At 45.4% G+C, this 26,118-nt stretch overlaps 1 protein-coding gene and 1 long non-coding RNA gene across 4 annotated transcripts; one reads left to right on the forward strand and one right to left on the reverse strand.

Annotated features, from left to right (window-relative positions):
- Nucleotides 1-5,479: 5,479 nt before the first annotated feature.
- LOC122185940 lies at nucleotides 5,480-11,180 on the reverse strand. 3 transcript variants are annotated; one of them, XR_006180995.1, is made up of 4 exons: nucleotides 11,123-11,180; nucleotides 10,770-10,912; nucleotides 9,472-9,625; nucleotides 6,901-9,074 (listed from the first exon to the last, which is right to left on the reverse strand). It is a non-coding gene; the product is annotated as an uncharacterized LOC122185940 (long non-coding RNA). The 3 variants fall into 3 exon arrangements; XR_006180996.1 differs by lacking the exons at nucleotides 6,901-9,074; nucleotides 11,123-11,180 and adding an exon at nucleotides 5,480-5,999 and having other exon boundaries at nucleotides 10,770-11,094; XR_006180994.1 differs by lacking the exon at nucleotides 11,123-11,180 and having other exon boundaries at nucleotides 10,770-11,094.
- An 11-nt stretch (nucleotides 11,181-11,191) lies between these two features.
- On the forward strand, nucleotides 11,192-12,612 carry CHST14 (carbohydrate sulfotransferase 14; the record flags this gene model as incomplete). The annotated part of the gene is given in 2 exon segments (XM_042881856.1): nucleotides 11,192-11,288; nucleotides 11,291-12,612. Coding segments are annotated over 2 exon segments (1,239 nt in total), but the record flags the coding sequence as incomplete, so codon positions are not given.
- Between the last annotated feature and the right edge of the window lie 13,506 nt (nucleotides 12,613-26,118).

The raw sequence follows: 26,118 nt of genomic DNA on the forward strand, positions 1-26,118 counted from the left end.
GGCTGCCCTACCCTCAGGCAGATCAACACCACCTCCCAGCTTGGTGTCATCTGCAAACTTGCTGATGGTGCACTCAATCCCTTCATCTAGGTCATCAATAAAGATATTAAACAAGATGGGTCCCACTACCGACCCCTGGGGGACACCACTTGAAACGGGTCACCAGCTGGACTTCACTCCATTCACCACGACCTGCTGGGCATGGCCCTGTAGACAGTTCCTTTCCCAAAGAAGTGTATATCTGCTCAGACCTTGGGCAGCCAGTTTCCCCAGACGAAGCCTATGAGGGACCGTGTCAAAGGCTTTGCTGAAGTCTAGGAAGACTACATCAACAGCCCTTCCCTCATCTATCAGACTAGTCACCCAGTCGTAGAAAGAGATGAGGTTGGTCAAGCACGACCTGCCTTTCACAAACCTGTGCTGGCTGGGCCTGATCCCCTGGACTCTGTGTACATGCTGTGCAATCTCATCCAAGATGATTTGCTCCATAACCTTCCCTGGTACTGAGGTCAGGCTGACAGGCCTATTGTTCCCCGGATCCTCCTTACGGCCTTTCTTGAAGATGGGAGTCACATCAGCAAGCCTCCAATCCTCTGGGACTTCACCAGTTAACCAGGAGCATTGATAGATGGCCAAGAGGGGCTCAGCAGTCACCCCCGCCAGCTCCCTCAGCACCCGAGGGTGCAGCCCATCCGATCCCATGGGCTTGTGACAGTCCAGATGGAGGAGGAGCTCTCTGACTGTCTCCACTGGAATTGCTGGGGGCATAGTCTGTGCAGTGTCCTAGACTTCCAGATTGGGGCATAAAAAGCCCAGAGGATAACTGATCTGGCTGTTAAAGGCAGATGTAAAGAAGGCATTAAGGATCTCAGCCCTCTCATTGTCCTCAGTGACCACATTCCCTGCTGCATCAAGTATAGGATGAGAATTATCTTTGATTCTTCTTTTCCCATTGATATATTTATAAAAGGATTTTTTGTTGTCTTTTACTGCAGAGGCCAACCTGAGCTCAAGTTGGGCTTTCGCCTGCCTAACTTCCTCCCTGCATACCTTAGCTACTTTGTAATCTCCCTGAGCAGCCTGTCCCTTCTTCCAAAGGATGTAGACTCTCTTTTTCTCCCTGAGTCTCAACAGTAATTCCCGGCTCATCCACACCGGTCATCTTCCCCTGCAGCTCGCCTTATGGCTCTCAGGGACAGCCTGTTCTTGTGCCTTTAAGATTTCGGTCTTGAGGAGCGTACAGGCTTCCTGGGCCCCTTTACCCTTGAGAAGCGACTCCCAAGGGACCTGCGCTACAAGCTCCCTGAACAGGTCAAAGTCTGCCCTCTGGAAGTTTAAGAAGGTAGTTCTGCTGACCACTCTTTTGACATCCCCAAGAATGGAGAATTCTACAATTCTGTGGTCACTCTGTCCAAGACAGTCCCCAGCCTTCACTTCGCCCACCAGTCCTCTGTTAGCAAAAACCAGGTCCAGCAGGGCACCACCCCTGGTAGGCTCTCCTACCAGTTGCATAAGGAAGCAATCTTCCACACAGTCTATAAACCTCCTGGACTGCTTCCTCTCCGCTATGTTATATTTCCAACATATATCAGGGAAGTTGAAGTCTCCCATCAGAACAAGTGCTGGCGATCGCGTGACTTCTGCGAGCTGCTCATAGAATGCCTCATCCAACTCTTCGTCCTGATTAGGTGGTCTATAACAGACCCCCACCAAGATGCCACCCCTACAGGCCTTCCCCCTGATCCTTACCCATAGACATTCCACTCTATCATTCCCAACCCCAAGTTCTTCTACATCGAAACAGTCTTTAATATAAAGGGCCACACCACCACCCTTCTTTCCTCGTCTATCCCTTCTGAAGAGCTTGTAACCAGCTATCACAGCACTCCAGTCATGGGAGTGGTCCCACCATGTTTCGGAAGTAGCAACAAAGTCATAATTAGCCTGACTCACAATCATTTCCAGCTCTTCCTGCTTGTTGCTCATGCTGCGTGCATTGGTATAGACACATTTCAGATGAGTCATCTGCCTCATCCCCTGCTCGAGCACCTTTCCCCTAGGCTCATCTCTTGAGAGGCCTGTTTTGTCCCCTTCCCCCTTCATAGCTAGTTTAAAGCTCTTTCAATAAGCCCCTCTAGTTCCTGTGCCAGTATTTGCTGCCCGCTTCGAGATAGGTGGGTTCCACAGGCAGACAGCAGGCCAGGGGCTGAGTAAACTGCCCCATGATCAAAGAACCCAAAGTTTCTGGCTCGACACCAGCCAGATTTGAACCAACCAGATTTGAAACTCAGTCTTGGAAACCACAATAACACGCTGAAATTCCTCCTTCTGAACCCCTCTCCCCCTCTGCTCCCACCTTTGTCCTGGCTCCTCCCCGAGTAAAAGAGAAATTGTGCTTGTCCTGGGCATAGAATGGGCTGTGTTGTGTCCCAAGAGGACAAATCCCAACTTCTCACGTTATAATCTGCTTCAGGCCAAGAACATTGTTTGAGATTCACGTGGTTGCTTATGCTGTTGTGCAAACAGCATGTAAATGGATTGAAATGTCTTATCCATAATGAAAATATTTCATGCTTTTTTAATCTATTAGATATGGAAATATTTTTTGAAACTGAAAATGCAGTCGGTAGAATTTAAATTGAAACGTAAACATGTAAAATATATTTTAGTTGATAATTTTGTAAAATGCACTTTTTTTGTGTCTTTTCCCTGGTTTCCCAGATCTGTATTTCAGTGTTTACAGATGGAATGAAAACATTCCCTATACTCTTCTTCTGTGAGAAAGATATATTAGAAGTAATTCTTAAAAAATAAATTTGAAAAATTGTATTGATTTAGAAAACAAATCAGTGGAACTCTATTCTTCTTTTCCTGGGTTGTCAAAAGAGGAGTTAAAGTTCTTAAGTGCTTGGAGAGTACCAGTGTGGGACTGAATTCTGGGGCTTGGGTACTTAGGGAGTGATTCCAATGCTTTTCCACCCCCATCCTTGCTGGGATGCAGTCCTAAGATGAACAAAGAAAGGAATGATCGGTTAAGGGGATTAATTTTACCTTTTATTTTTCCAATCTTTTCTCAGCAGCTGCTGTCATAGGGATTGTTATTAAGCATCTGCCTTTTAGAGAGGGAAGGTGCTAGTGGCAAAGATAGTCTCCGGAAGGCTTGATGTATCAATCTGTACTTTAGAAACACTGTAAAGGAGTGCATTTCTTCTCTTAGGAAAAGCATCTTATAAAGAGCATCACTATGCTCAGTGTCTTTTACTTGGTATCATCGCCATCAGCTTTTGTCAGCACGGGAGCATTCCAGCCCCACAGCTCCCAGCTCTGTCCATCCTCACACCAAGAATGGAACTGACAACTGTGTGGTCTCCATTGATGTGCCCATAAGACAAGGAAGAACCCAAATGGGAGCAAAAGCTGCAGCAAATTATAGCCTGTCTGAAATCACGCAACTGGGTCAGGACCTCTATGAGAATAGGATCTGCTGGAAAACACCCTGAATGCAGGTGAGTGTGGTCTGAAGATGGTAAGCTTAAGATTTCACAGTGTTGGGGAGCAGCTCTGCAAGCAAAAACCTGCTGCCAAAGCTGCTCACCCCAAGGCTGCAGTGACTTTGACGATTTGGTGCCCTCTGCAGTGAGACTGTGCTGAGACCTGAGTACGAAGCAGTGGGGAGATGTGATTTAGCTCTTGACTGGGCAGCTGGCCCTTGGTGTGGGTTATTTCTGTAAATAATCATGTGTACTATTTAGAGCTGGAGCCTTGCGTGCGTGGGAAGGGGGGAAATAAGTTCTGGGAACAAAATGGGGGGGGGGGGGGGGCCCCACCGGCCCCGCCAAGAGATGGTTTACAGTGACGTTGAATTGTGTCCTAATTGGAACATCCATAAAGCCCAGGGAGTAGGGCAGCACAGGTCCAGGCTCTACAGTATCTTTGGTCCCTGGGTTGTTTCCATCAGGAGATCTTGATGTAGTCCCATGAAGTTTCTAGTGTGACTTCTTATGGTGCAGTGGCTTCCGGCCAAGCAAACCCACAGCAGCTTGTGTGCCTGCTCTGGTTGCTGCTCTGTGCTGAAGGAGGTAATTAATAAGGGGAAATACTCCCGAGATTTCCCATGCTAGATAATATGATAATATGGAGCTGAGGAGCTGCCAGGGAAGCGAGCATGCTGTTTGTGTCCCTTGTTGCTATAGGGATGAGATGGCTTTTCTGTCAGAGCCTCCAGTGAAAGCAGCTAATCCATTTATAAGAGGAAAGGCTATTTAATAAAGGAAACAATTTAAACTGGATTTACACAATCTGCTGCATGGAAGCACCGTTTACTCTGGCACTTCATATTTAATTTTTCTTTCTCTGTGAACCTCTTTGGAGTGCTCTATAGGAACAAGCTGCAGTTGGAGGGGCTTTTGGATGCCCAATAATTCTTAAAAACAAATCTGTTCAGTGATGCTAAACCAAGCCAGCAGCAGATGAGTATTTTCCACTATGTTATGTCTTAGGGCACTGGAATACAGTATTAGAAAACACACAAGCTATTATAATGGGGGGAAAGGTATTTTTGAAAGGATATCAAGCAAAAGCTTGGCAGAGCAGGGTTAAGAGAGCCTGCTTTCTGCAAACTTTGTCTTCTGTTTGCACAAGGGCAGCAGGGAGGGAGTTCTGCTTTCAGCTTATAGGTTTCTGCTTATCCAACAATGGAAGTGACCCCATATGATCCCAGGCTGGGATATGGAGTGGTAAGGATGTTTTTCCTTTTGCAACCACAGCTCCAAAATCCTCTCTGTCAGTACCAGAGTGCAGCTAATGAGTAGGGCTGAGTTAATACCGTGCTGTACGATTACAGTCTATAAAAAGGGATTTATATGGCATGTTAGTGCCATTTATTTTACCGCATTAGCTGCTACCATGCACACAAATAAGCAAGGTTGGGTTTTGTTCTGACCTCTCTGCAAGATGAAAGCCAAATGCCTGCTGGGAGCAGATTTTCCAATGGGATTGGGAATGCTGGGAACTGCTGCAGTGCCCACTGCCACAGCCCCACAGGCACGTGCATAGGGAAACATAGACTTGGGACAGCAGCAGGGCCTGCCTGCAATACCGGCCCTTATCCAGCAACGAGAGGAGATGCTTCTGACTTGGAGTTTTTTTTTCCTGATAATTGCGGAAGTTTGCTCCCAGCTTAAATTTCCTCCTTTGCAATGGATGTTGTGGTCTAAAACGGATTTCTTAGGTTTAAGAATCAAAACCCTACTCCTATGTCTTCACGTGTGAGAACTGCAGAACCTGTGTCAGATTTCTAATTGTCTTTTTCCTCCTCTAAAATGTTGGAGAAAACATGCCATTTTTATTATTTACAGATGAAGGGGAGGGAAATGCTATCTAGTGCTCTTTTCCAGAAAGGCTCATTTTCCTGTGGTAAGGAAGCAAGAGGAGTCAGACTTCTGTATTTTGAGGCTTCTTTTAAACTGAACTGATTGAGACAAATGAAAGCATTGAGTTCTTGTGAAGTCAGCTTGTCTAATTAAAATAGCACACGTTTTATCACAGTTCTTTTTTCAGGGCATGAAGCTTTCTCTTTTCTTGTTCCTGTTTCCTCCTGAGTTGTATCCTGAGTTTCCTCCTTAATGTTCCACTCTTGAATTCTCCTTTCGTAATCCATCTTCATGCTGATACATCTCCAAGGAGCAACCCAAGCACCCAGAGACAGCCCAGCTTTCAGCCCTCTGGTGAGGACCACCCAACTGTGTTGGGGCCATTTCAGATGTCCCCATCAAGTTGAACACTGTCTGCATCATCCCCTGCTCATCCAGAGCTGACTCAGGGCGATATTCATTGAGTGCTAGCAGCACCCTGTGTTTAATGGTAATAAGTCTTGGTGAAATAAGTCTGGGGGCTCGTTTCTTTTCAATTTTCTTCTAAAACAGCTGAACAGGGCAGTGTGCATCTCATTGTGTTTGGGGATCCCAGAAGCCTTGATTACATTCACTTTGCTCTTTCATCTGGGAAAGAAATCGCTGTTTCTTACTTTGACACTCAGGTTGAATTTTGTTTTATGAAAAGATGTGAACAATTTCTTCCTTCTCTCAGGTGTCAGACCCAGAAAAGTGTTATTAGCTGCTGTGTAGTATTGCTTTTCTTTAACGGATATTTCTGCCTTTCAGCTGGGGCATGGGAGGAAAACATGTAATGAAGGAGGAGGGTTCCTAGTAATCTATCAACTTTGCATTAGTGAGAACAAAGTATTTTCATGAGATGGTTAACCCCTCTGATGCTGTTTCCCCCACTGGAAATAACACCTGGCCCATTTGTATGGGATGTCTTATCAAAGCCATGTAGAGTTTAATGTGCAATACTGAAAATTGATGATAAGGCCACATCTAGCTACAGACATGAGTTTGTCTGATGTGGGTGAAACTGGGAAGCAGAGAGAGCCCTGGTCTGGGGAAGGGCTGAGAGGGGTTTGAAATGGAACAGAGGATGATGAGAAAAAGGGAGTTTGGGGGCTCTGCTGACTTCTAAAATTGAACGTGGCTTCCACTGATCATGTCTGGTAGTAGTTTTCTTGGGCAGGGGAACCAAAAATGGCTTTCCTGAAAAGCTTCAGTTTATAATTACAACAGGGTGGGAAAGAGAGCATTAAACCCAGCGTAAGGTCCTTGCAAGTTCAGCCAGCTGCTTATCAATTAATTTGCAGATGCAAGATAAGCAGATCTCTAGCACTGCATTTCCTGGAAAGTAGTGATTTCTGTTCTGGGCAAGATAGACCTAGCCCCTCATAACCATCTTCTCTGAATTATTATTATATTCATCCAGCATGTTTGACATGTCTTAAAATGAGTTTTTCAGTTGGAAAGGTGAGTCAGTTTATGTTGGGAGAATAAAACAGATTCTGACACTTTATAGAGTTAAAGCAGAGGCAGTATATTGGAAAAAATACAACTCTTGTATAACATGAAGTGTACTTCTGATTGGTTGCAGGTGTGAAATACATGCAATGCCTCTACAGTTGATCATCTAGCATGCAGTTAGCACGAGGTGTATCTTGGATCTTGGATCATGCACCCAAGCTTCTTCTCTGATTCATTGGCAACAGGCAGCTTTCTTAGCTAACCTCAGCTAAGCTTTGTAACTTCTTTCCTTTTTCCTAGTACAGCTCTTTTTCTGCTTATGCATCTCCTTTCTCTTGCTGACTTTGTCAAAGACTGTGACTGCCCAGAGACAGCAGCATTTGTACCAAAGCACATAGGCCTTAGTCTAGACTCACGTAGTCATGTCCTCTGCTAACCAAGTATGTCTCTATAATTTTGTGTTTACTGATGTGGGAGGTCAAACCAAAAAGGCAGCCCTTGTATGGCAGCACAGTAGTTCATGGCAAGAGCGTTATGCTGCACAGGATCGGTGCAACAACTTGAATTACAAGTGGCTCTTGTAGTGTTTTGTTTTTTTTTAAGAGATTAACTGATGTTCCTGTGAATATTGCGACTGATTCTCTGTATGTAGTGGGGGTGGTCAAGCGATTGGAATGGTTGGTGCTTAAGGAATGTAAGCAGAAAGAAGCATATGCATTGTTCTGCACTTTGTGGTTTGTACTTGAACAAAAAATGCATGACTATTTCATTTGCCATATTTGTAGCCATTCTGGACTATCAGGGATTCTGGTGAAGGGTAATGACCGCGCTGACGCTTGTCAATAGCTTGTCATACCTATTTAGTCAGGGCTCCCCTCAGATGAATTCGCGTAACACAATTTCTTTCACCAAAGTTCTTGCAAAACAGCTTGGTCTACCCCTGGTGGAGGCTAAAGGTATTGTCCAGTCCTGCCCGGATTGCCAGGGCATTGTGCCTACCCGTGGGGGGGACAGTTAACCCACGGGGTTTACATTCCTTACAGATATGGCAAATGGATGTTACTCATGCCGGAGTCTGGAAAGCTGAAGTATGTACGTGTTTGTATTGACATCTTTTTCCATGCTACATGGGCTACAGCACAAACTGGTGAAACAGGCCGCCATGTTCAACGTCATCTTCAATCTGTTTTCATGGTACTTGGCATTCCTGGATTAATCAAAACTGATAATGGGCCCAGGTATGTCAGTAAGGCAGCACAAACTGTTCTGGCCCTTTTGGGTGTTGCCCATACAACAGGGATCCCCCACTCACCTACAGGCCAGTCGCTAGTAGAGCAAGCACACAGTGTTAAAAGAGCAGCTACTTAAACAGAAAAAGGGGGAGGCAGTGCAACATCATTAGCCTTAAGTGGTTTATTGTTAAATGTAGATTCAGTATGGCATGCAACATTGCGGAACTGTGCTGCGATAGATTTTTTTGCTTCTAGCACATGGCTGTGAAGATATTGACAGTATGTGTTGTATGAATCTTTCAGATCATTCACAATCTATCCATAAAGCCATGCAAGACCTACAATAGCTATCCCAAAAGCTAGTTGTGGAGAATTCCTCCTTAGAGCAATGACTGGCAAGTTTAGGCATTACAGGATGGCTGAAAGATTTAGTGATACACTGAATGGTAATCGTGATAGTAATTTTAATCATGCTCACAATTATCCCATGCATTCTTAGTTGTGTTCAGAAGGCACTGCACAAGGCTGTTTCTGCAGTTTTTTTGGTTCATATAGAGAAAGGGGGAATTACAGAGAAATACTTGGTTAGCAGAGGACATGACTACGTCCTTACCCAAATCGTGGTACTGTTAAGGTTGAAGAGACCACCAAGATTCCTAAGTCCAGTTGTCAGCCCACCCTATCATGCTCATTTAGCTATGTCCAAGCAGAGGTATGTGGCAGTGCCTATGATGGCAGTCAGGGTCCAGCCTCACTCTGAGCTGGAAGGACATGGATGGCTTTCAGTTTTTCTTTCCATCCCCTATAAGGGGATTTCTTCATTTTTGATGGCCAGGGCTGAGTTCTACAGCCTGCTTTAAACCTGTGCGTGCCCATCATAAACAGTGCTGGGACAGCAGCTCACTATAATGCTGTGTGCTCAAACAAATTTACTGTGACTTGAGGCTGGTCAGTATGTCTCTCTTCTGCACCATTTATAGGGACTTTGGGATTCCTATGGATGAAAGGCACAATTTAAGAGCAGGCACCAATTTACCCATATATAGGAATGACAGCTGGCCTTGGTTAATGCATTGGGCATGCTGTAAAGCCTGTGTGTTTTCCCAGGCTCTCACAGTGGGAGTGGATTCAGAAGGTTGCTCTGTGCAGTTGAGTATGGGGACAAACAGGCTGAGTTACAGGAGATGTGGATTTTTATGGTGTCTGGATGTCTTTCTCTTTTTTTTTTTTTTTTAATGTGAAAAAGCAAAGGAACAGACTTTTATTTCAGGCAGCATTGAATGTCATTTCTTAATGCAATGCTCTGCATGCTCCAGCAAGCTCCACTGATAGTATCAGTTGTGGCTTGTCAGTATGCGCCAGCTGAGTGGTGAGGCTGCAGAAATAGTTACCTTTAGTGGGGAAACAAGTATCAACGTTGGTCCAAGATCACCACGAAGTCAGCAGAGGGGTTGGGTAAAGCAGCACATACGCCAAGTGCTATTCTTCAGGGTTTCTGATTAGGATTGTTGAGAAGCTCCCAACTGAAGTCATCACCATACATATCTACAAGCAAACTAAATTCTGTCACTTGTGTTTTGCAGTGTAAGTTTACAGCTAACCCCCAGTAGCCCAAGTTTGGTCTTTGTCAGAGTCATTTTATGTTGTAAATGCATCTTTTCTGCGGGGGAAAAAAAAAAAAAAAAAAAAAAAAAAAGATCTCTGACATATATCCCCATAGTTCTGCACACTTCTGAATCACTTCTGAATATAAGGCTTCCTCTTCAGTTATCATATGAAATCACACCAGACCTACGGATATAGGTCCCATCCAACTTGGGATGGATGGGGCTGTGAACAACCCGGTCTCAAGGGAGGTATCCCTGCTTATATCAGGGAGTTGGAATTAGGTGATCTTAAACCATTCTATGATTCTATATCACAAGTGAATAGAAAGAAAAGAAAACAAGCAATGCCAGCCCAGCCTACCTTCTAAGTAATAAAAATTTCCCTTGGCTGCATTGAAAATAGCATAGTGCCTTTACCAGAGTTAAATTTGATCAGTCTTCCTGCTTTCCATTCAGGGCTGGTTTGCGTCTCTGTGCCACAGGTAACACAGTGACACAGCTTCAATTTATGCTGGAATTGAGATCAGAATTGAGATGATTGGACCTACTCTCTGAAATCACATCAGGAACCTGATTACAGATAGCACAGGTTTACAGGTGCCCTGCTGACTGCAGTGTGGAATATATGTTATCTTCCTAAAGCCAATGCTATATTTACAATGAGATAAAACTAAAATGTAAAAATAATCTAGCTTCAGGCTCTCACGCTTTGCTACAAATGCTTTGTCTGCCTTGGCCGACAAAATGCTCTTGGCTTCTGATCAAAGAAAACTAAGTGGAAGCCGCTTTCTCTTGATGTTAAGAAAGCTTTTGACAGAGAGAGTCCGTGGAAGCCTTGCTAAGCAGAGCAAGCATGGTGGTATGCTCTGGAAGCACACTGAAAGAAAATACGCTGAACAATGCACCTATGGCGTGATTTCTCCTCCAGAAAGGGCTGTGTTTAGACCAGCTACAAAGATGCAGTCTCTACTGTTACCTGCTGTTAGGGCTGCCTGTGTGGCTCTTATTGGCCTCTCTGGTTACAGCTTACCTGTTTTAGGGCTTAGGCAGGGTTGTGTAAGGAGGACTTCAGCTCTACTCACTTGGCCAAGGTCAAGGATGAGCCTCTGAGGAATTACTTGCAGAAGTCTGGGGAGCTGCTGGCCTTCCATTTGCGGGTGGTGGCACATCTGTTCTCAGCTGTGTTCAGAATAGGAGGTATTAAATCACTTTCACCCTTTAGCTGCTGAAACGATACAAATAACAACACGTTAAAGGGTTAAACAAAGTGCGGCATAACAATTAATGGAATCTTAGCATCATCAAGGCTGGGAAAGACCTCCGAGACCATTGCGTACACCCCCACCCCCACCACACGTCCTTCAGTGCCGCTTCTCCACGCGCTGATGGGCTGGCAGACTGGCCCAATCAGCGGTGCTCTGCAAGATGCACCTACAGCCATCCGGCCGGCGGAGCCGGACCTGCCGCGGCAGGGAGAGGGGGAGGGAGGGAGAGGAAAGGGGGTGAGGGCGGGCGGCGGGGCGGGGACGCCGCGAAATGGCCGCCAGCCCCCAGCCCGCCCCTGAGGCCGTCACTGCCGGCCGCCGCCCCGCCTCGCCCTCCCTCCCCGCTGCCGGTCTTCTTCCCCGGCATGCGGAGCGGCGGTGGCTGAGGCTCGGCGCCTCCGAGGCCATGTCGCCGCGGGCCGCCTTTCCCGGGGAGGTGCGGCGGGCGGCCGCCTCGGCGTGCAGCCGATCCCGCCTGCGGAGCGGCAGCACCGTGCTGCTGCCCTCCATGCTGATGTTCGGCGTCATCCTGGCCTCCAGCGGTCTGCTCTTGATGATCGAGAAGGGCATCCTGGCCGAGGTGAAGCCGCTCCCGTTGCACCCGGCGGCCGGGGAGGTTTCCCGGCGGGTGGAGACTCATGGAGGAGATCTGGAGCATGAGGTGCTGCGGGACATCCGCAACCGCACCATCCGCTCGGTGTGCGGGCAGCGGGCCATGCCCCGCAGCGTCTGGCAGCTGCCGGCCGGGCAGCGGCGGACAGTCCTCCGTCACCTCCTGGTCAGCGATAAGTACCGCTTCCTCTACTGCTACGTGCCCAAGGTGGCCTGCTCCAACTGGAAGCGCATCCTGAAGGTGCTGGATGGGGCGCTGGAGAGCATCAATGTCAAGCTGAAGATGGACCACAAGAGTGACCTGGTGTTCCTGGGGGACATGACGCCCGATGAGATCAACTACCGCCTGAAGAACTACTACAAGTTTGTCTTTGTGAGGAACCCGGCCGAGAGGCTGCTGTCGGCCTACAGGAACAAGTTTGGGGAGATCAAGGAGTACCAGCAGAAGTATGGGGTGGAAATAGTCAGACGGTATCGAAAGAACGGGGGGAAGTCGGCAGGCGACGACGTGACCTTCTCCGAGTTTCTCCGCTACTTGCTGGACGAAGAGGTGGAGAGGATGAATGAGCACTGGATGCCCATCTACAACCTGTGCCAGCCCTGTGCTGTGCGATATGACTTCATCGGCTCCTATGAGCGGCTGAACGAGGACGCCAATCGTGTCCTGGAGGAAGTTCAGGCTCCGTCCTTCATCCGCTTCCCAGAAAGGCAGTCATGGTACAAGCCGGTGACGGCAGAAACACTCCATTACTACCTGTGCAACACCCAGCGCAGGCTGATAAAAGAGCTGCTCCCAAAGTACATCCTGGATTTCACTCTCTTTGCCTATCCCCTTCCAAACATCACCAGCGAATTCTGCAGGCAGTGAGGTGGATTTTTGCTTTAGGATCTGGAGTAAATTCTGCAAGGTTTAGCTAAGACAGCGGTGGAGTGTTGCTGCAGGGCAGGGGAAGTTCAGATTGGATACTAGGAGACATTTCTTCTCTGAAAGAGCCATCAGGCACTGGAACAGTCTGCCCAGGGAGGTGGTAGAGTCACCACCCCTGGAGGTGTCCAAGAAACATTTAGATGTTATCCTAAGGGGCATGGTTTAGTGGGGAAACACTGGTGCTAGGTGTACAGTTGGACTGGATGAACTTGCTGGTCTTTTCCAACCTTGGTGATTCTATACATAATTTCATAACTTCATAATTCTAAAGCACTCTTAATATAATTTTATATATTGCCTTTTCTACTAGAATACTTTTTGTATTATTCCAATTCAAAGATGTACATATGCCGCTGACTTGAGCGCAACAGCTTTTGTAAATCTATTTTTGCTGCAAATTCTTTTTATGATGCAACACAGAAAACTTCCATAAGGAAATCAAGAGGTAGACGTATTTTAAGTACTCTTCTTCCCTTTTTTGTATCTTTAGTACTATATGGTGCACAGCTGCATCAATCATTGTATAGTTGCTGATGCACTTAAAGCACTGTTAAATGTGGTCTTAGGTTAGACAGGAGGTGTTTTTTCAGGTAGAAGTAGAAGACATATAAACTTGGGCTTATTTTTCTTTTATTTTCTCACCTGGTTAGGTGGGTTGGCTTTTTTGTTGCTTTTTTTTTTTTCCTAGTGACAGCAATAATAATTCTTGTTTGTTTTTTAAATCATCAACCATTGAAATAGAACTAGCATAAAAAAAAACCTTATTTTGCATAACCTGAGGTATGAAAATGCAGGATATTCACCCAGTGTGACGTTATCAGGTGAGACATCAAGCCATAACAGTTTGTTCTTCTTTCTCTTTGAAATAAAGCAATACAAGGTTCCAATAATATCAAAACCCATCATGGCACTTAAAGCAGAAAAGAATAAAGACTGACCCAAGTTGTGGCAGCTCACAGCCTCAGTCACTGCCTGTGTGCCCACACACATTGAACCGTGGAAGATCTCTGGCCATGTTTGAAACAGCAGCAATTTGGGGTTTAGTTCTCCTTTTCTGGAAGTGCACACTGTTTGTATTTAATTATGATTGTTGAGTTTTAAAAGTTTGAGAGGTACTGGGCATGTTGTTCTGGGGGGCTGTGTCCTCCTTTTTAATAAAGTTTTTATATGAACGAGTCTCTTGCTTTGTGCTTTTTTTTCAATGTTAATCTTTATTTTCATTCTCAGCATAAAAGTATGACAAATAGGCAATTCCTGCCTTGGAAAGAAACTCATCCAATCCAGAGGGTGAAACAATTCCATGGCACAGGCAATGAGATGAAAAGCAGCAGCAGAACAGGCCTCTAATTGCTGTGGAGTTGGAAGGTGGATTACAGCAGGGACTTAGTGGAGTAATCCACCTTTTTGGGAGAAGGAAAGCTAAGAGGTTTCTGTCTTTTTTTAAAAAAAAAAGCTTGCTGAAATTGCCTGGAAGGAGAGCATGGAGACACATCCAGGTGAACTCAAAGTGGAGGGATGAAAAATCCCACCGAGGGCAATTGGCCAAAGTAAATTAATAGATTTATTCCTGGCAAAGCTACCACCGCCTCTGCTGAAGTGAATTCAGTCTGACCTTCAGGTCTGCCTAACTAGGAGTAAGTTGGTTGGACTTCAGTGTCTTTGTGAGGAGTATTTCCTATTTGTTTTGCAGCTGGGCTTTTAATTAAAAGATTATTTATCAGTAATATTAAAGGCTCAGGCTGCTTGTTTATCTGCTGCACTTTCTGTTCCCTGTATTCATATTTTTAGTCTCTTGTCTCCTTAATCTAATGTACTGCATTCAGGCATTTTGTGGAGCCTTTATGTAATTAATTGCCTTTTTCTCTGTAAAGAAGAGCAGACAGCCTTCTCCCAGCTCCTTATACTCTCCCATGAGGAAGATTTTAATGAGGGCAAAATCTGCAGAACCTCTTTGGTTGAGCGGAGACTTGTCCCATACCTGGGAAAGTGTGGCCTCTTACAGGCTGCTGAATGCAAGCATGAAAAATAAGTTAGGCTTCCATTAATAATAATTCATTTTATCCATAGCCAAAAGTTTCTAGAGAAGTCTTTTTTTAATTAAAAAAAAAAATCTCAGCAGCAGTGCCATTTTTTTTTTTTTTTAATCAGGCATTTCTCTGGTGTAGATTGAGTCCTGAGCAAATTCCACAAGGACCCAGAGAACAGAGAGAGGAGAAAACGCATGCAAAAGCAGCAAGAAGGGCTTCAGCTCAGTATATAATCAATGAATATTAAGATGCTATAATCACAAAATAAATAAGAGAGTTTGGCAAAGCAGACAATGATAACAAAAAGAGAATAGATAGAAAGCTTACCTGTATCCTGGGCTCACTCACAGAGCTCCAGCAGAGCCAGCTCTTCAATAGGTCTAGGAGGGGTGCAGCCAGGCAGCACAGGTGAAGGCAATTCACCTGTGCTCCTGTGGCTGACTCATTGCTCGCCTCAGGTGATAAATCAGAGGTTCAGGCTGTGACTCAGCAGTTCCCATACAGCTCAGGTACACACTGAGGAGGTAATTATAAACCTAGCAGTTGTCTTTGATTGAATGTGTTTTCCATTTTTTCTACTTTGTCACGTTTGCAGTCACCCAGCAGAATAAAAAGACTGAAAAGATGATGGCTTTACCTTTTGAGTTTCTCTCGTTGTTGTTGTTCTGTATTAATCCTCAACACTGTATGGAATGCCACCCAACTTTCCCAGATCTACAATTGGAGATTTTGGCACTAGAGTTTTGTCACTGCATTTCTCTCAGTTGATTTTCCTGATTTCATATTGAACTCTGGTGATTCTTGGACCCGCTGATCCAGTCCTGTCTCTGTAAGTCTTCAAGAATTGTGGATGTGTAGCGCTGAGGAAGGTGGGGATGGATTCAGGCTCTACTTGATGATCTTAGAGGTCTTTTCCAACCTTAATGGTTCTATGATTCTATTTAGGGACATAGGTTAGTGGGCATGGTGGTCTTGGGTTGACTGTTGGACTTGATGACCTTAGAGGTCTTCTCCAACTTTAACAATTCTGTGATTTCTACCAAACTTGAGAGAAGAATGGTGGAAGGAAAAAAGACCCAACAGCAAGGAAGTGACATGTTGCAAAGCTTCACAAACTGCTGTAGCTTACCTGTTCCCAGTTCTCATCTTTGCTATTGCTCTCTTGGGCTGGAAGTACCTGCAGGCCCTGGTCATTTCATGGAAGAATCTGAACCATGCTGCTTGAACTGAGGTTGAAAGAAGAGAAATACTGGTGCTGTAATTCATCCACTTTTAATAACATAAGATAAACATATGTGAATGATACTGCTCAGCTTGAAATCACAGAGAATTCCCTGTTCATCCAGGCAAGTGTTTATGCTCTGTTAATTTGTATGATATTTTTCTGCTTTAGGAATTCACTGTAGGTCAAGACTTAAAAACATATAACATTGTGTGTCTACACACAATCTAAAAGAGCATCGTGTTCCCCTGCACAAAGTACTAAAGCCAGTCAGTTGCAGCCTGTCATGGTGATATTGTGTATTGGTTTGCTGGGTTATTTCTCATAGTTAAGAACACTCAACATTGACTTTCTGATGTAAGTGATTCTTCTGTGAAACAAGACTCATGTATCCTGTTGCTTCATGGAAGAAGACCTCAATGTCTGAATTGATGGGAGAAGGAAGGGCCCTGCTTTCCAGTGCTTCACCAGCTGAGAGCTATAGGAAGTCCATCCCTGTTCCATATTGCTTAAATGATTACTGTGTGTCCCTGAGCCAACTTTCTGAATACTTTCCACGTTGCACTAGGACTGCAGCAAGAAGGAAGAAGTAAGCTGCCTGGTTCTAGCATTCAGAGCTGCTGCTTTGACTTCCCCCTTGGAGAAGGGCAATCACAATCCCTCATTGTTTCAAAGTCTCGTTTCACATAATGTCTTGCTGATTCCAGCGCTAGGAGGTCTGGAAAGCCTCATTTCAGCATAGTTTAAGCTGTTTGCTAAAGCTTGAGGATTTCACATCAGGCAGAAGAAATGGCTTTGGCCCCAGTGACCTGGCAAAGATGCAACAGCACTGCAGAGCCAGCACTGGTGACAGGCAGCACTTGCTGAGCCAACAATTGGCAGCTGCAGCCTGGGCACTTCATATTTCTAACCAACTGCATTGAAGCCAGCCACTTGCAAAAGAGAAGAGTTTTATGTGTATTCCCTCTGGTCGCTGCAGCTGAGCTCCAGTGCTACATCAGATTTTTTCCTCTTTCCTGTTGGCTTTTATTCCTGTTGCTTTTGCAGAAATAAATAACTTCTTGACAGGCTCTGGTGGTGAAATAAGTGCACGCACACTGCCAGTCTCCTTGCTGGCTACTAGCCATACCCCTGTGTCTAATAGGAATAAAGCTGTGGATGATTGTTTCGGCGTCTGTACAAGGCAGAAAAACAGATTTACTTCTCCTCTTTGTTTTCATTCATTTATTATTATTTGTTGTTGTAATAATATTAATATTAATATGAGTCTGAGGTATATTCTAGCCTTGTAATAATTCTTAATCCTTAGGGTTTATCAGCCTATTAGTCTTGCATCTTATTTCTGGGAACCCAAATTCTATTGAAAAAGCTCCTTATAATCAGATATTCCCATGATACAGAGGCTCACACCTATGATCTCATGGACTTTTGGAGGGGCTTATTCAGTTGCACGTATTTTGGTAGCAGGGATAGAAGCTCAAGTCAAACTTGGATGGTATCATCCTTTGGGAGAAGAAATACCTGTCTTCTAGTAGGAAGAAGGGAAAAACTGCTTCAGGTGAGGCCTTGGGGGCAAAAATTCAGGATGAGGCCATTGGGATCCTCTAGGCTGAGATTTGCAGGGGGCTTACAGTATTCCCATTAGTGAATGAACTAGGTGTGAACTTGTGTCCTCATATCCCATCAAAGAGCTAGGGAAGGCAGGACAGCTAATTCGCAGAAAATATTTATCATTTATCAATAATGACAGCTCATGCTAGGCAGAAGCAATGAGCCTCATACTCTCAGGCTATGTTTTTCATTTCGCCAAGTGCTCAGCATCACCCTACATGCAGATTTATTCCTCTGGATGGGGCTTGAATAGGTGGATTCACTCAAAAGCAGCCTTACAATGAAACATCTGCCCAACAATGCTCCCATTGTTTGAGAAATTATATGGAGCAGTTGGGAAATGACAAGTTTGTGGCTCAAACTCTTCCTCACTGTCTATCAATTGAGTTTGGTGGTAGACCAAGCCCTCAGGTACTGCCCTCGCTTTCTCATTGAGACAGGGCAGTTCTTAAAATTAAGCAATGAGCTCCAAAGAGGAAGTTTTTGGGAGTGGCTATCCCCCATTATGAAATCTGTGGGAATGCTAGGATTTTCAAGAGCAACCTCTGGATGTTCTGGATTTCAGTATTTGTGTGTTTTACTTGGATACTTGGTCTTCCCCAGGTTGGCATTAAGTAATAAATGAACATCCTGGTTTCAAGTGAAATGTAGCCATTTTGTGGCCTTGTGAAGGGAAAGGATGGAGAAAAGCTCTTTTATCTCCTGTGATATTCCTGAGGGTGGAAGAGGGAACAGAAGGAATGGGGACTGCAGTCATGCTCTCCCTGATGCTGGAAGGAAGGCAACAACGAAGTCCCCATAAAAATGTAATGGCAAGGAGAGAATCTCAGCTCTGGGAGAGAGAAATGTCCCACAGTAATGGCAAGAACAGGAGAGGGGATTCAAGTTACATGCAGAATACTATACACTTCAAGGTAGCTGCATTACATTGCTTCTTTTAGGCCATCTCCTATTGACAGACACCTCACAGCAAGAAATTAAGGGTATTTTTGTTAAAAAAAAAAAAAATCCCACTGGTTGTAATCATGCCTGCCTTTCCTTTGCAGCTAGTTCTGATGGCCTGCTGAGCATCATTGATCAGCATTTGGATATCAGTGGCCAGATGAGACAATTAGAAAAGAGTAGAAGTATAAGAGCTCCTGCTTTCTCCCTGCTAAATGGCAGAATCTGAGCATTAAATGGGGACGGGTGGATGGATCTGTGCATGGGGACAGTTGGCTCTGAGCTGTGAGCAGTCCCCACCAGATGCTGGAGGACTGCCTGGCTTCCCAGCTCTTAATGAGCTCCTTGCTCCCAGCAGGAGGGATCAGTGCAGCCCCATGTGAAGCTCTTAGTTAGGACTGCATCACGTCCTGTGGCAAAGGGCTTTTAATCAGCACTGGAAAGGGATTTAGAGAAGCAATGTCGGGCAGGTCAGGCATAGGGCAGCCTGGGGACTCAGTCTGTTTCAACTCCTCAGAAAAAAAATTCTTTTGATTTCCTTCCAATCCTTCACATAAAACGACTCTAGGGCAGATTTTGGCCCAGAGCTCTGCTGATGGATGAGCCGTTTTGTCAAGAAACAAGACTGACTGCAGCAGCTGCTTGCTCCAGCAGCTACAACCCTGGTGTTCACACATGGAAGGGATTTGGGAGCAAAGATGTCGTTTTTATGACCTTGCTTTCCTGAATGGAGTCCTGGTTTTGCAGAATGAAACAAGCAGGTCCCCAGGCTCAGTTCCAACATGAAGCCACGCGTTAACAAAGCTCTCAATGGGAATGACCCAACCCTTTCAGCTCCCAGTGGGAGGCTGCATAAGGTAGGATGTGCTGGCGCAACCTCCTCTCAAAAGCAAACAAAAAGGGGTTAAACAACAACAGAGGGAGGAATATTTCCCCAGAAAGCATTTTGTAGGGTCAATCTGCTGCAATGGCTCTCAGCCCACCTCCTTAACTCCTGGTTTTTCTCATCTCCTTATGCTAGAGAATGAGACAGGATGGGGATGTTTTCCATCCCTTCCAACCTCCCCGGTGCTGCCAGTGCATGCTTTCTATTACAGCTCCATTCAGCAAATGGCTTCAGCGTGCAACCATGGCGTCACAGGCTATTAAAAAGAATAATAGAGAACAACCGTGGGAAAAGGGCTGTCATATTTCCAGCTCTTCTGGTGAGGAGCACTGAGCCAGGCAGCAGCAAATCCTGAGCACTTCCCTCACTCTTTTTCTTGTACTGTCATGTCCCTGTCTGCAGGCTGGTTTTTATGGCTTAATCTTGGAGAGTTTTGCTCCTTTTTCTCATTGTAACATGCGTGGATTGCAATCCAGAGATCTCCATCACTGGTTTGAGCAGCTGCTCAGCACTGTGTGACTCCTGCCCAGAGCCCCCAGAACAGCCCCCATAAATCAGTGCAGCTCAATCCTAACACCTCTCCCCATTGCCATTGGATTATTCTGCTTCATCATCAGCTCCTTTGGTGATGCATGAGCCCAAAAATCTCTGCTCACCCTCAGACTGGCTAGCACAACTCATAAATTGGGAGTGCTGGAAAGCTGGAAAGCACCCAAAGTCTTCCCAAATACTTTTGCCAGAGTGTGAGGAGGAATTTAAGGCAGCCCGGGTTCTTCTGGCAGTAAATAAGCTCTGTTCCTATGAGGGTGCAGAAGGCATGGGGTGATGACACTTAGCATTTGTGCATGTATTTTGACTGCAGGGCGATGGGGAAAAGAAAAAAGTGAATCGATTCATATAGCAGGAAAAATATTTGGCAACTGAAGTGAAGCAGTGCTTGGAGCTCTTTGCATCTCATTGAGCGTGGGCTTCAAACACACACCAGCAGCCCCAGTGCTTGGCAACTGATAGGAAAAACAAGAGGTTTACGCACGAAGGGGTGATGTCTGCCCGTACATGAGAGGCAGCTGTTAGAAATTGCAGGGTGCAAAAAATGGGGAAAAAAAAATTGTTCTATCATACTGTTGTATGGCATCTGTGTGAAAAGCAATGGATGAACACACAAGAGATATCAGGATTTATAGAATGAGAGGTGATGGCCTTCATTAGCACCAGTGGGTGTCCTGATTGAATATTAGGGAATATTTCATCTCAAACAGAGTTGTCAGGCATTGGAATGGGCTGCCCAGAGAGGTGGTGGGGTCACTGGCCCTGGAGGTGTTCATGGAGTTGTAGCACTGAGGGGCATGGTCATTGGGCACTGTGGAGGTGAGTTGGGGTCTTAGAGGTTGGTAGCAGGGAGGTGGAGATGCTGGGGGCAGCTGTGAAAATGTGGTTCATTGCAAAAAAAAAGCTCTTTGTGCTGGGCAGGACGGCGTACTTGTGTTGCTTTTCCCTGCTGTGAGTTCATAAAGAGATGCAGGAGCTGAGAGGGAGTTTGGCAGCAGCTGCAATGCTGTGATGGGATAAAACCCCAGGTTTTTTGCCCCTATTAAGCTAACATTTCTCAGCATTAACACTCCCTCTCTGTATCTCTGTGATATTTTAGCTACGCCCTGGAATTTCCCATATCCAGGCTCTTCCCTGGGGCAAATCTCTCCCATCTCTCCCTCACCTCTCTGCTACGGTGTTAATGGGATGTGACCTAAGAGAAGAGATGGGGATAGGAGTGGGGACATCCACTGAAATAAAACTTGTTTGCTTTTGGGTCTGTTGCAGGTTTTACAGGGTCTTTGCATGGTTTCACACTCATCCTGTCTTTTTTCAGCTTGCTGTGGTTCCTGCATGATTTTTGTTGTTTTTTTTTCTTTTTTTTTTTTCTGGAGCTCTTGCATGTTTTTCCAGGCTTCATGCATCTAATTTAGTGAAGGGTTAATACACATTTTTGCCAGGGTTTATTGCATGCTTTTCTGAATTGATTCATGTTTTACCAGGACTAGGGAACGTTCTGCTGGGATTGATGCATATTTTCCTGGGATTTCTAAGATTTGTGGGCTCTGCCAGCTGCTCACTCCCTTACACATGGCCCCATAGTGGGGCAACAGCATTTCCCACCCTGCAGCAATGGCAGTAAGCAATCTGGCACACAACATGTTTAGAGGAGACTGATGTCTCAGAGCCATCGAACCATTTAATTGCCAATAAATACAGCCCACATGTAAATAATTACAGGGATCCAAGAAACAGCATTGTCTTCTGTGAGCTAGCAGCCTGCAGAATCCCTGTGGCAAGTGGGTAAATGAAGATCTCTTGTCATAAGGAGAAAGGAACAGCAATGAGCCTGCCTGGAGATCTGCTGGTGTTGCTCTGGGAGGTGATGACGGCTGTGGTGCAAAGGGTGAGGTTATGATGTTGGCTGAACATAGGGGAACAAGTCCTAAAATTCATCCCTTCTCACTGATGGCCATATTAGGCTTTGTCCATCTCATCAGGATTGTTGCCATACCTTCTTTGGCCATGTCTCTTGGAAGAAAGAACTGAAAGGATCGACCCCAAGGTTTGGACATTTATAAGCATTATTTTTCTGGCACAGCAAGTTTTCTTTTGCCATTTTCCCTTAAAGCTGCTGTATGTTTGCTGAATTGAGTTTGACTACAGGATGCAGTCTGTTTCCTCCATTAGCCTCTTCACGCTTTATCTGTTCCATTAAGCTCACTTCCTGTGAACTCACTTTATCTCCTTATTCCATTTTCCTTTATTCTGGCACTGAAGCTAATTGGACAATGTTAGGACATTGCTGCTTACAAAACATTTTTGTGAGAAGTCACCACCCAGCAGCTAAAATTCACTCTTACGTTTACATGTGCTCTGTAGGTAAGCATTGCATTACCCATCTTCTAAAAGAAACCACATTGACTTCATGGACTTCTTCATGTTGACTTCTTCATGTTGAATTCTTCATAGTCTGATTTTTGGGTGGTCCTTTGTGGAGCCAGGAGTTGTACTCTGTGATCCTTATGGGGTCCTTCCAACTTGGGATATTCTATGATTCTATGGGGCTTGCAAGGTAGCATGCAACAAGTTGGTGAGATAGCTAGGATAAGGGTTGGTTGGAGGGATAGGAATCAGAGCCATGGGGAAGGAAAAAGTGGATGCTGGAGACTGGAACAGATGTCACATAAATTTAGGTGGTTGCAAGAGACAGAGACATCTGAATGGGGTCTCCTCATGGACAGCAGAAGGAATAGAGACCACTAATGCACATCTGCACAGGTTTGGGCAGCCTGTGCTCATCAGAGACCACTTCCAGCTATGTATATGAAAGCTCAGATCCAAGCATCTGCACCAGAGAGACCAAATTTTTGAGGAAATTATTGACTCAGAAGATGGAGAAGGCCTGGCACAGGCTGCTTAGAGGAGCTGTGGGTGTCCCATCCCTGGAGGTGCCCAAGGCCACGCTGGATGGGGGCCCTGGGACATCTGAGCTGGTGTGGGACAACCAGCCCACAGTAGGGGTTGGGGCAGGGGGGCTTTACAATCTCTTTCAACCCAACCATTCTTTGGTTCTATGAATTTTGGGGACCTTTCCAACCCAACTGTTCTGTGCTTCCTAGGGTTGGAATGGCATTAAGGTCCCTCCCAACCTAACCATTCTATGGTTCTGTGAAATTTTTTTATAGAGAAATTGCAGGATGGTGCATTTATCACTGCGTAGTCACAGCAGAGCACATCTGGATAATATCCACACCACATTTGGCATCCTGAAATTGCCCTGATACCCTACTTGGACAAGGAGCTGTATCATAAGGAAGGGACCCCAAATCCCCATTCCCATCTCAGAAGGAGAGATGTCAACCCAGCAGTTTGGCATTTCCCTGGAGTTTAGGGGGTTCCTATGGCAACAGAGCACTGCTTGTGGTAGCTCTTACCTTTATGGCAATAAAAGAGTGCTCACGCATATTTTCTGAAATTAGTGCTAGTCACCCTGCACAGTGCGTGTTGTCAACATGGTTATACTAATCAGCAGCCAGTACACAAGCTGAGACAAAACAGGGGCTGAAACCATTTTTCCCTGCCTGTGCCCACAGCTAGGGGATGCGTGGAGTGGGATCTGCCCTCAAAATTTTGCTTCCATATAAAACAAAACAAGGTTGCAGGATGACCCCATCCCCACTGTGGTAAAATCCTGAAGGCTTTGCTTGTCGCCCTCCAGAATGTTAAAACTGCAATGGAAGTGATGCCAGAGCTGTGGGTTTTAGGGGTAGATCCCAGCCCTGCTCCATCCTTGGCTTGTGGCTGAGCCCCAGTGGTACCCAATGTACTGGGTGATGGGGATGCAGATTTCTGGGAGCAGGACTTGGTCACCAGCTCAGGGGAAAATTAAGAATTAAGTATGGTAAATGTCAGATTTTTCTCAGAGAGGATTTGGTAACTGTGGAGGATATAACAAAGGAGTTTTTCACCATTTGGGAGCTGAATGAAGGGTAAACTGACTGAATGAAAGGTAAACTGGGGCTTAAGAAATCGTCATTAATTTGCCACAGCAAGACCTTGCTATGCTTAGAGAAATGCAAGCTCTCAAATTCATCTTGCAAGGAGCTCAGGAAGAGAAGGTATCAGGGAATTGCATAATGGGATGGAAAATGTCCATTCATAAATTACTCCCAGTAATTCACCACTGCTGAAGGATTTGGCAGGTCATGGAGTGGAGACGTTAAGTGTGCCTGATCCAATGGGATCCAGGGTATTCCCCCATCTCCCTGTCGATGTGGTGGGAGGGAAATGGGGTTCGGCTGGTCTCAGCTGAGCAGTAACGCGAATGGTGATGTCTGACAGTGCGTATGGACTGTGTGCCCTTTGGAAATTGTCACCTCTTGTGCTGCCAGTGGGAAGCTCATTTTCAGCCCTGGGGGTTTGTCATTGCAGTCTCACGGCTGTGAGTTAAACAGATGTAAGCTTGAGTTAAGCAAAATTATTACCTTAGCCGTTCAGAAATCAGGCTTCTAATCCCTGGCAGAAGGAGCAGGGGTGGGACGAGGGAAGACCACATAGAAAGGCAGCAGAAAAGTTCAAGGTATAAAAATGAGCTGTTTGATGTATTACTTTCAATGGCATAAAACCAAGGTGCATAGATTCTGAGATGCTCCCTGCCTCATATGGGGAGAAAAGCCTGGTGCTTTCTGGAGCTGGATACCCAAGGACTTTGGAGGACAACAAGAGCTCTTTGCACTCCAAGTGCAAATTGTGGAAATTCCATGATCAGAGTTTCTGCCATTGAGAAATTTGATAACATTGCTCTGGCAGGTCAACATTATAGGATGCAGGACAATTTTAATGCTCTTAGGGTAACTTCCATGGGCTGAGCTCAACGTTAAGGATTCACCAACAAAGCCAGGCTGCTCTTGGTGGACTCAATGTGCCATCTACCCCCTGACAGAAATAGACTTGGCAATGTTTTCCATTAGGTCTTCTAGACAGAAGGCAGCAAGAGGTGATGTGGTTGAACGTGAAAATGCTTCCCTCCTATTTGGCCAGGTTATCTGTTCAACTTTTGGATGGGAAGAAATGGGAGATTTCTTAACAGATTGGCTTCAAACCTCTGAACTAGGAAAAGCCAGGAGGGGAAAGGGCTCCTGTAATGAAAATTCTTTAGTATTGGCCTGTCTGCAATAGCCTGTTGTTGTCCTGGAGCCAGCCTTTTTCTGAGTTCATCAGTTATGAACCACCATGGGTGATGCTATGTTTGGTGTATCTGATTTATGACCATCTCTTGGGTAAGAAAAACAGGAATAATGGATCCTTAAGATTTGTATGTGGTTGTAGTTTGTCATCTCATGTGTTGCCTGTCCCAATTTTTCAAGGTCCCCTTTCCTTCCCAGCTATTATCTCTCAGTTGCTTTCTGGGGCATTAGACACCACTGGGAGATGCTATTATGGTTTAGTTCATTGGGACTTTAGAAGCAGCATTTTCATATCTCCCCCTCAGTGCAAGATGCTGAAAAGACAACACTGATAATATTGATGAGGGCAGAGAGGAATGTTAGCACTGATTTGCTAAGTGCACCGCTCAGTCTGCAAGGTATTTCTTGCCATCCTGTAGCAACCAAGGGAATGGGGAGCTAGACTGTGCTCTTGCTCTGTTGGTGTTTAACACACATGAACTCCTAATTTGGTGGTTTCCAAAGGAATATTTGTGACCTTGAGCAGGTATATGGCAGCTAAGGGGAGGAAAAATGCAGAGCTAGCATTCTTTGGGCAGGATCGTTCCTCTTCTACATCCTGCACCAAAATGAATGAGTCGTGTTTTTTTTTGTTTTGTTTTGTTTTGTTTTGTTTTTCCACAGGCTAAATGACTCCTTATTCCTGTAGAAGCAGGAGCACTCAGGTCTGCCAAGTCCCACAGGCTCCAGTAGGGAACAAATTGCTGGAAGAGGAGCTTGACAGCCTGAAGCAGTTACAATTTGGCCGATGATGATGTCAGCTAAGTAGAAATGGGGCTAGCAGGCTTCTCTAGGGGTGATCTTCTGGAAGCTCCAACCCTTTTACTGCCTGAGCTTCCTGCTTAGGACCTTCAAAAAGTGCAAAGAACAATAAAGAGAAGCAAGGAGTTATTGCTTATAGATCACAGTTCCCTCTTTACCTGTACTAGATGGGAAGAAAGGACTCCAAGAAATACATGCCAAGAACCATGGAGATGTGGCACTGAGGGATGTAGTCAGTGGACATGGTGGAGGTGGATTGGGGTTGGACTTGGTGTTCTTAGTGGTCTTTTCCAACCTTTATGATTCTATGATTGTAAGATGGGCCCTTTGCTGGACCTTGGCCATCTGTGGGCTCCCTGGGGCTCTGCTGCTGTTTCCAAAATGAAATGTATTGAGGAAATAATATCACAAAATCAG

The sequence above is a fragment of the Lagopus leucura genome, unplaced genomic scaffold (genome assembly GCF_019238085.1).
Source record: "Lagopus leucura isolate 7727_CA_CO unplaced genomic scaffold, USGS_WTPT01 Super-Scaffold_100033, whole genome shotgun sequence".
Lineage (NCBI taxonomy): Eukaryota > Metazoa > Chordata > Aves > Galliformes > Phasianidae > Lagopus > Lagopus leucura.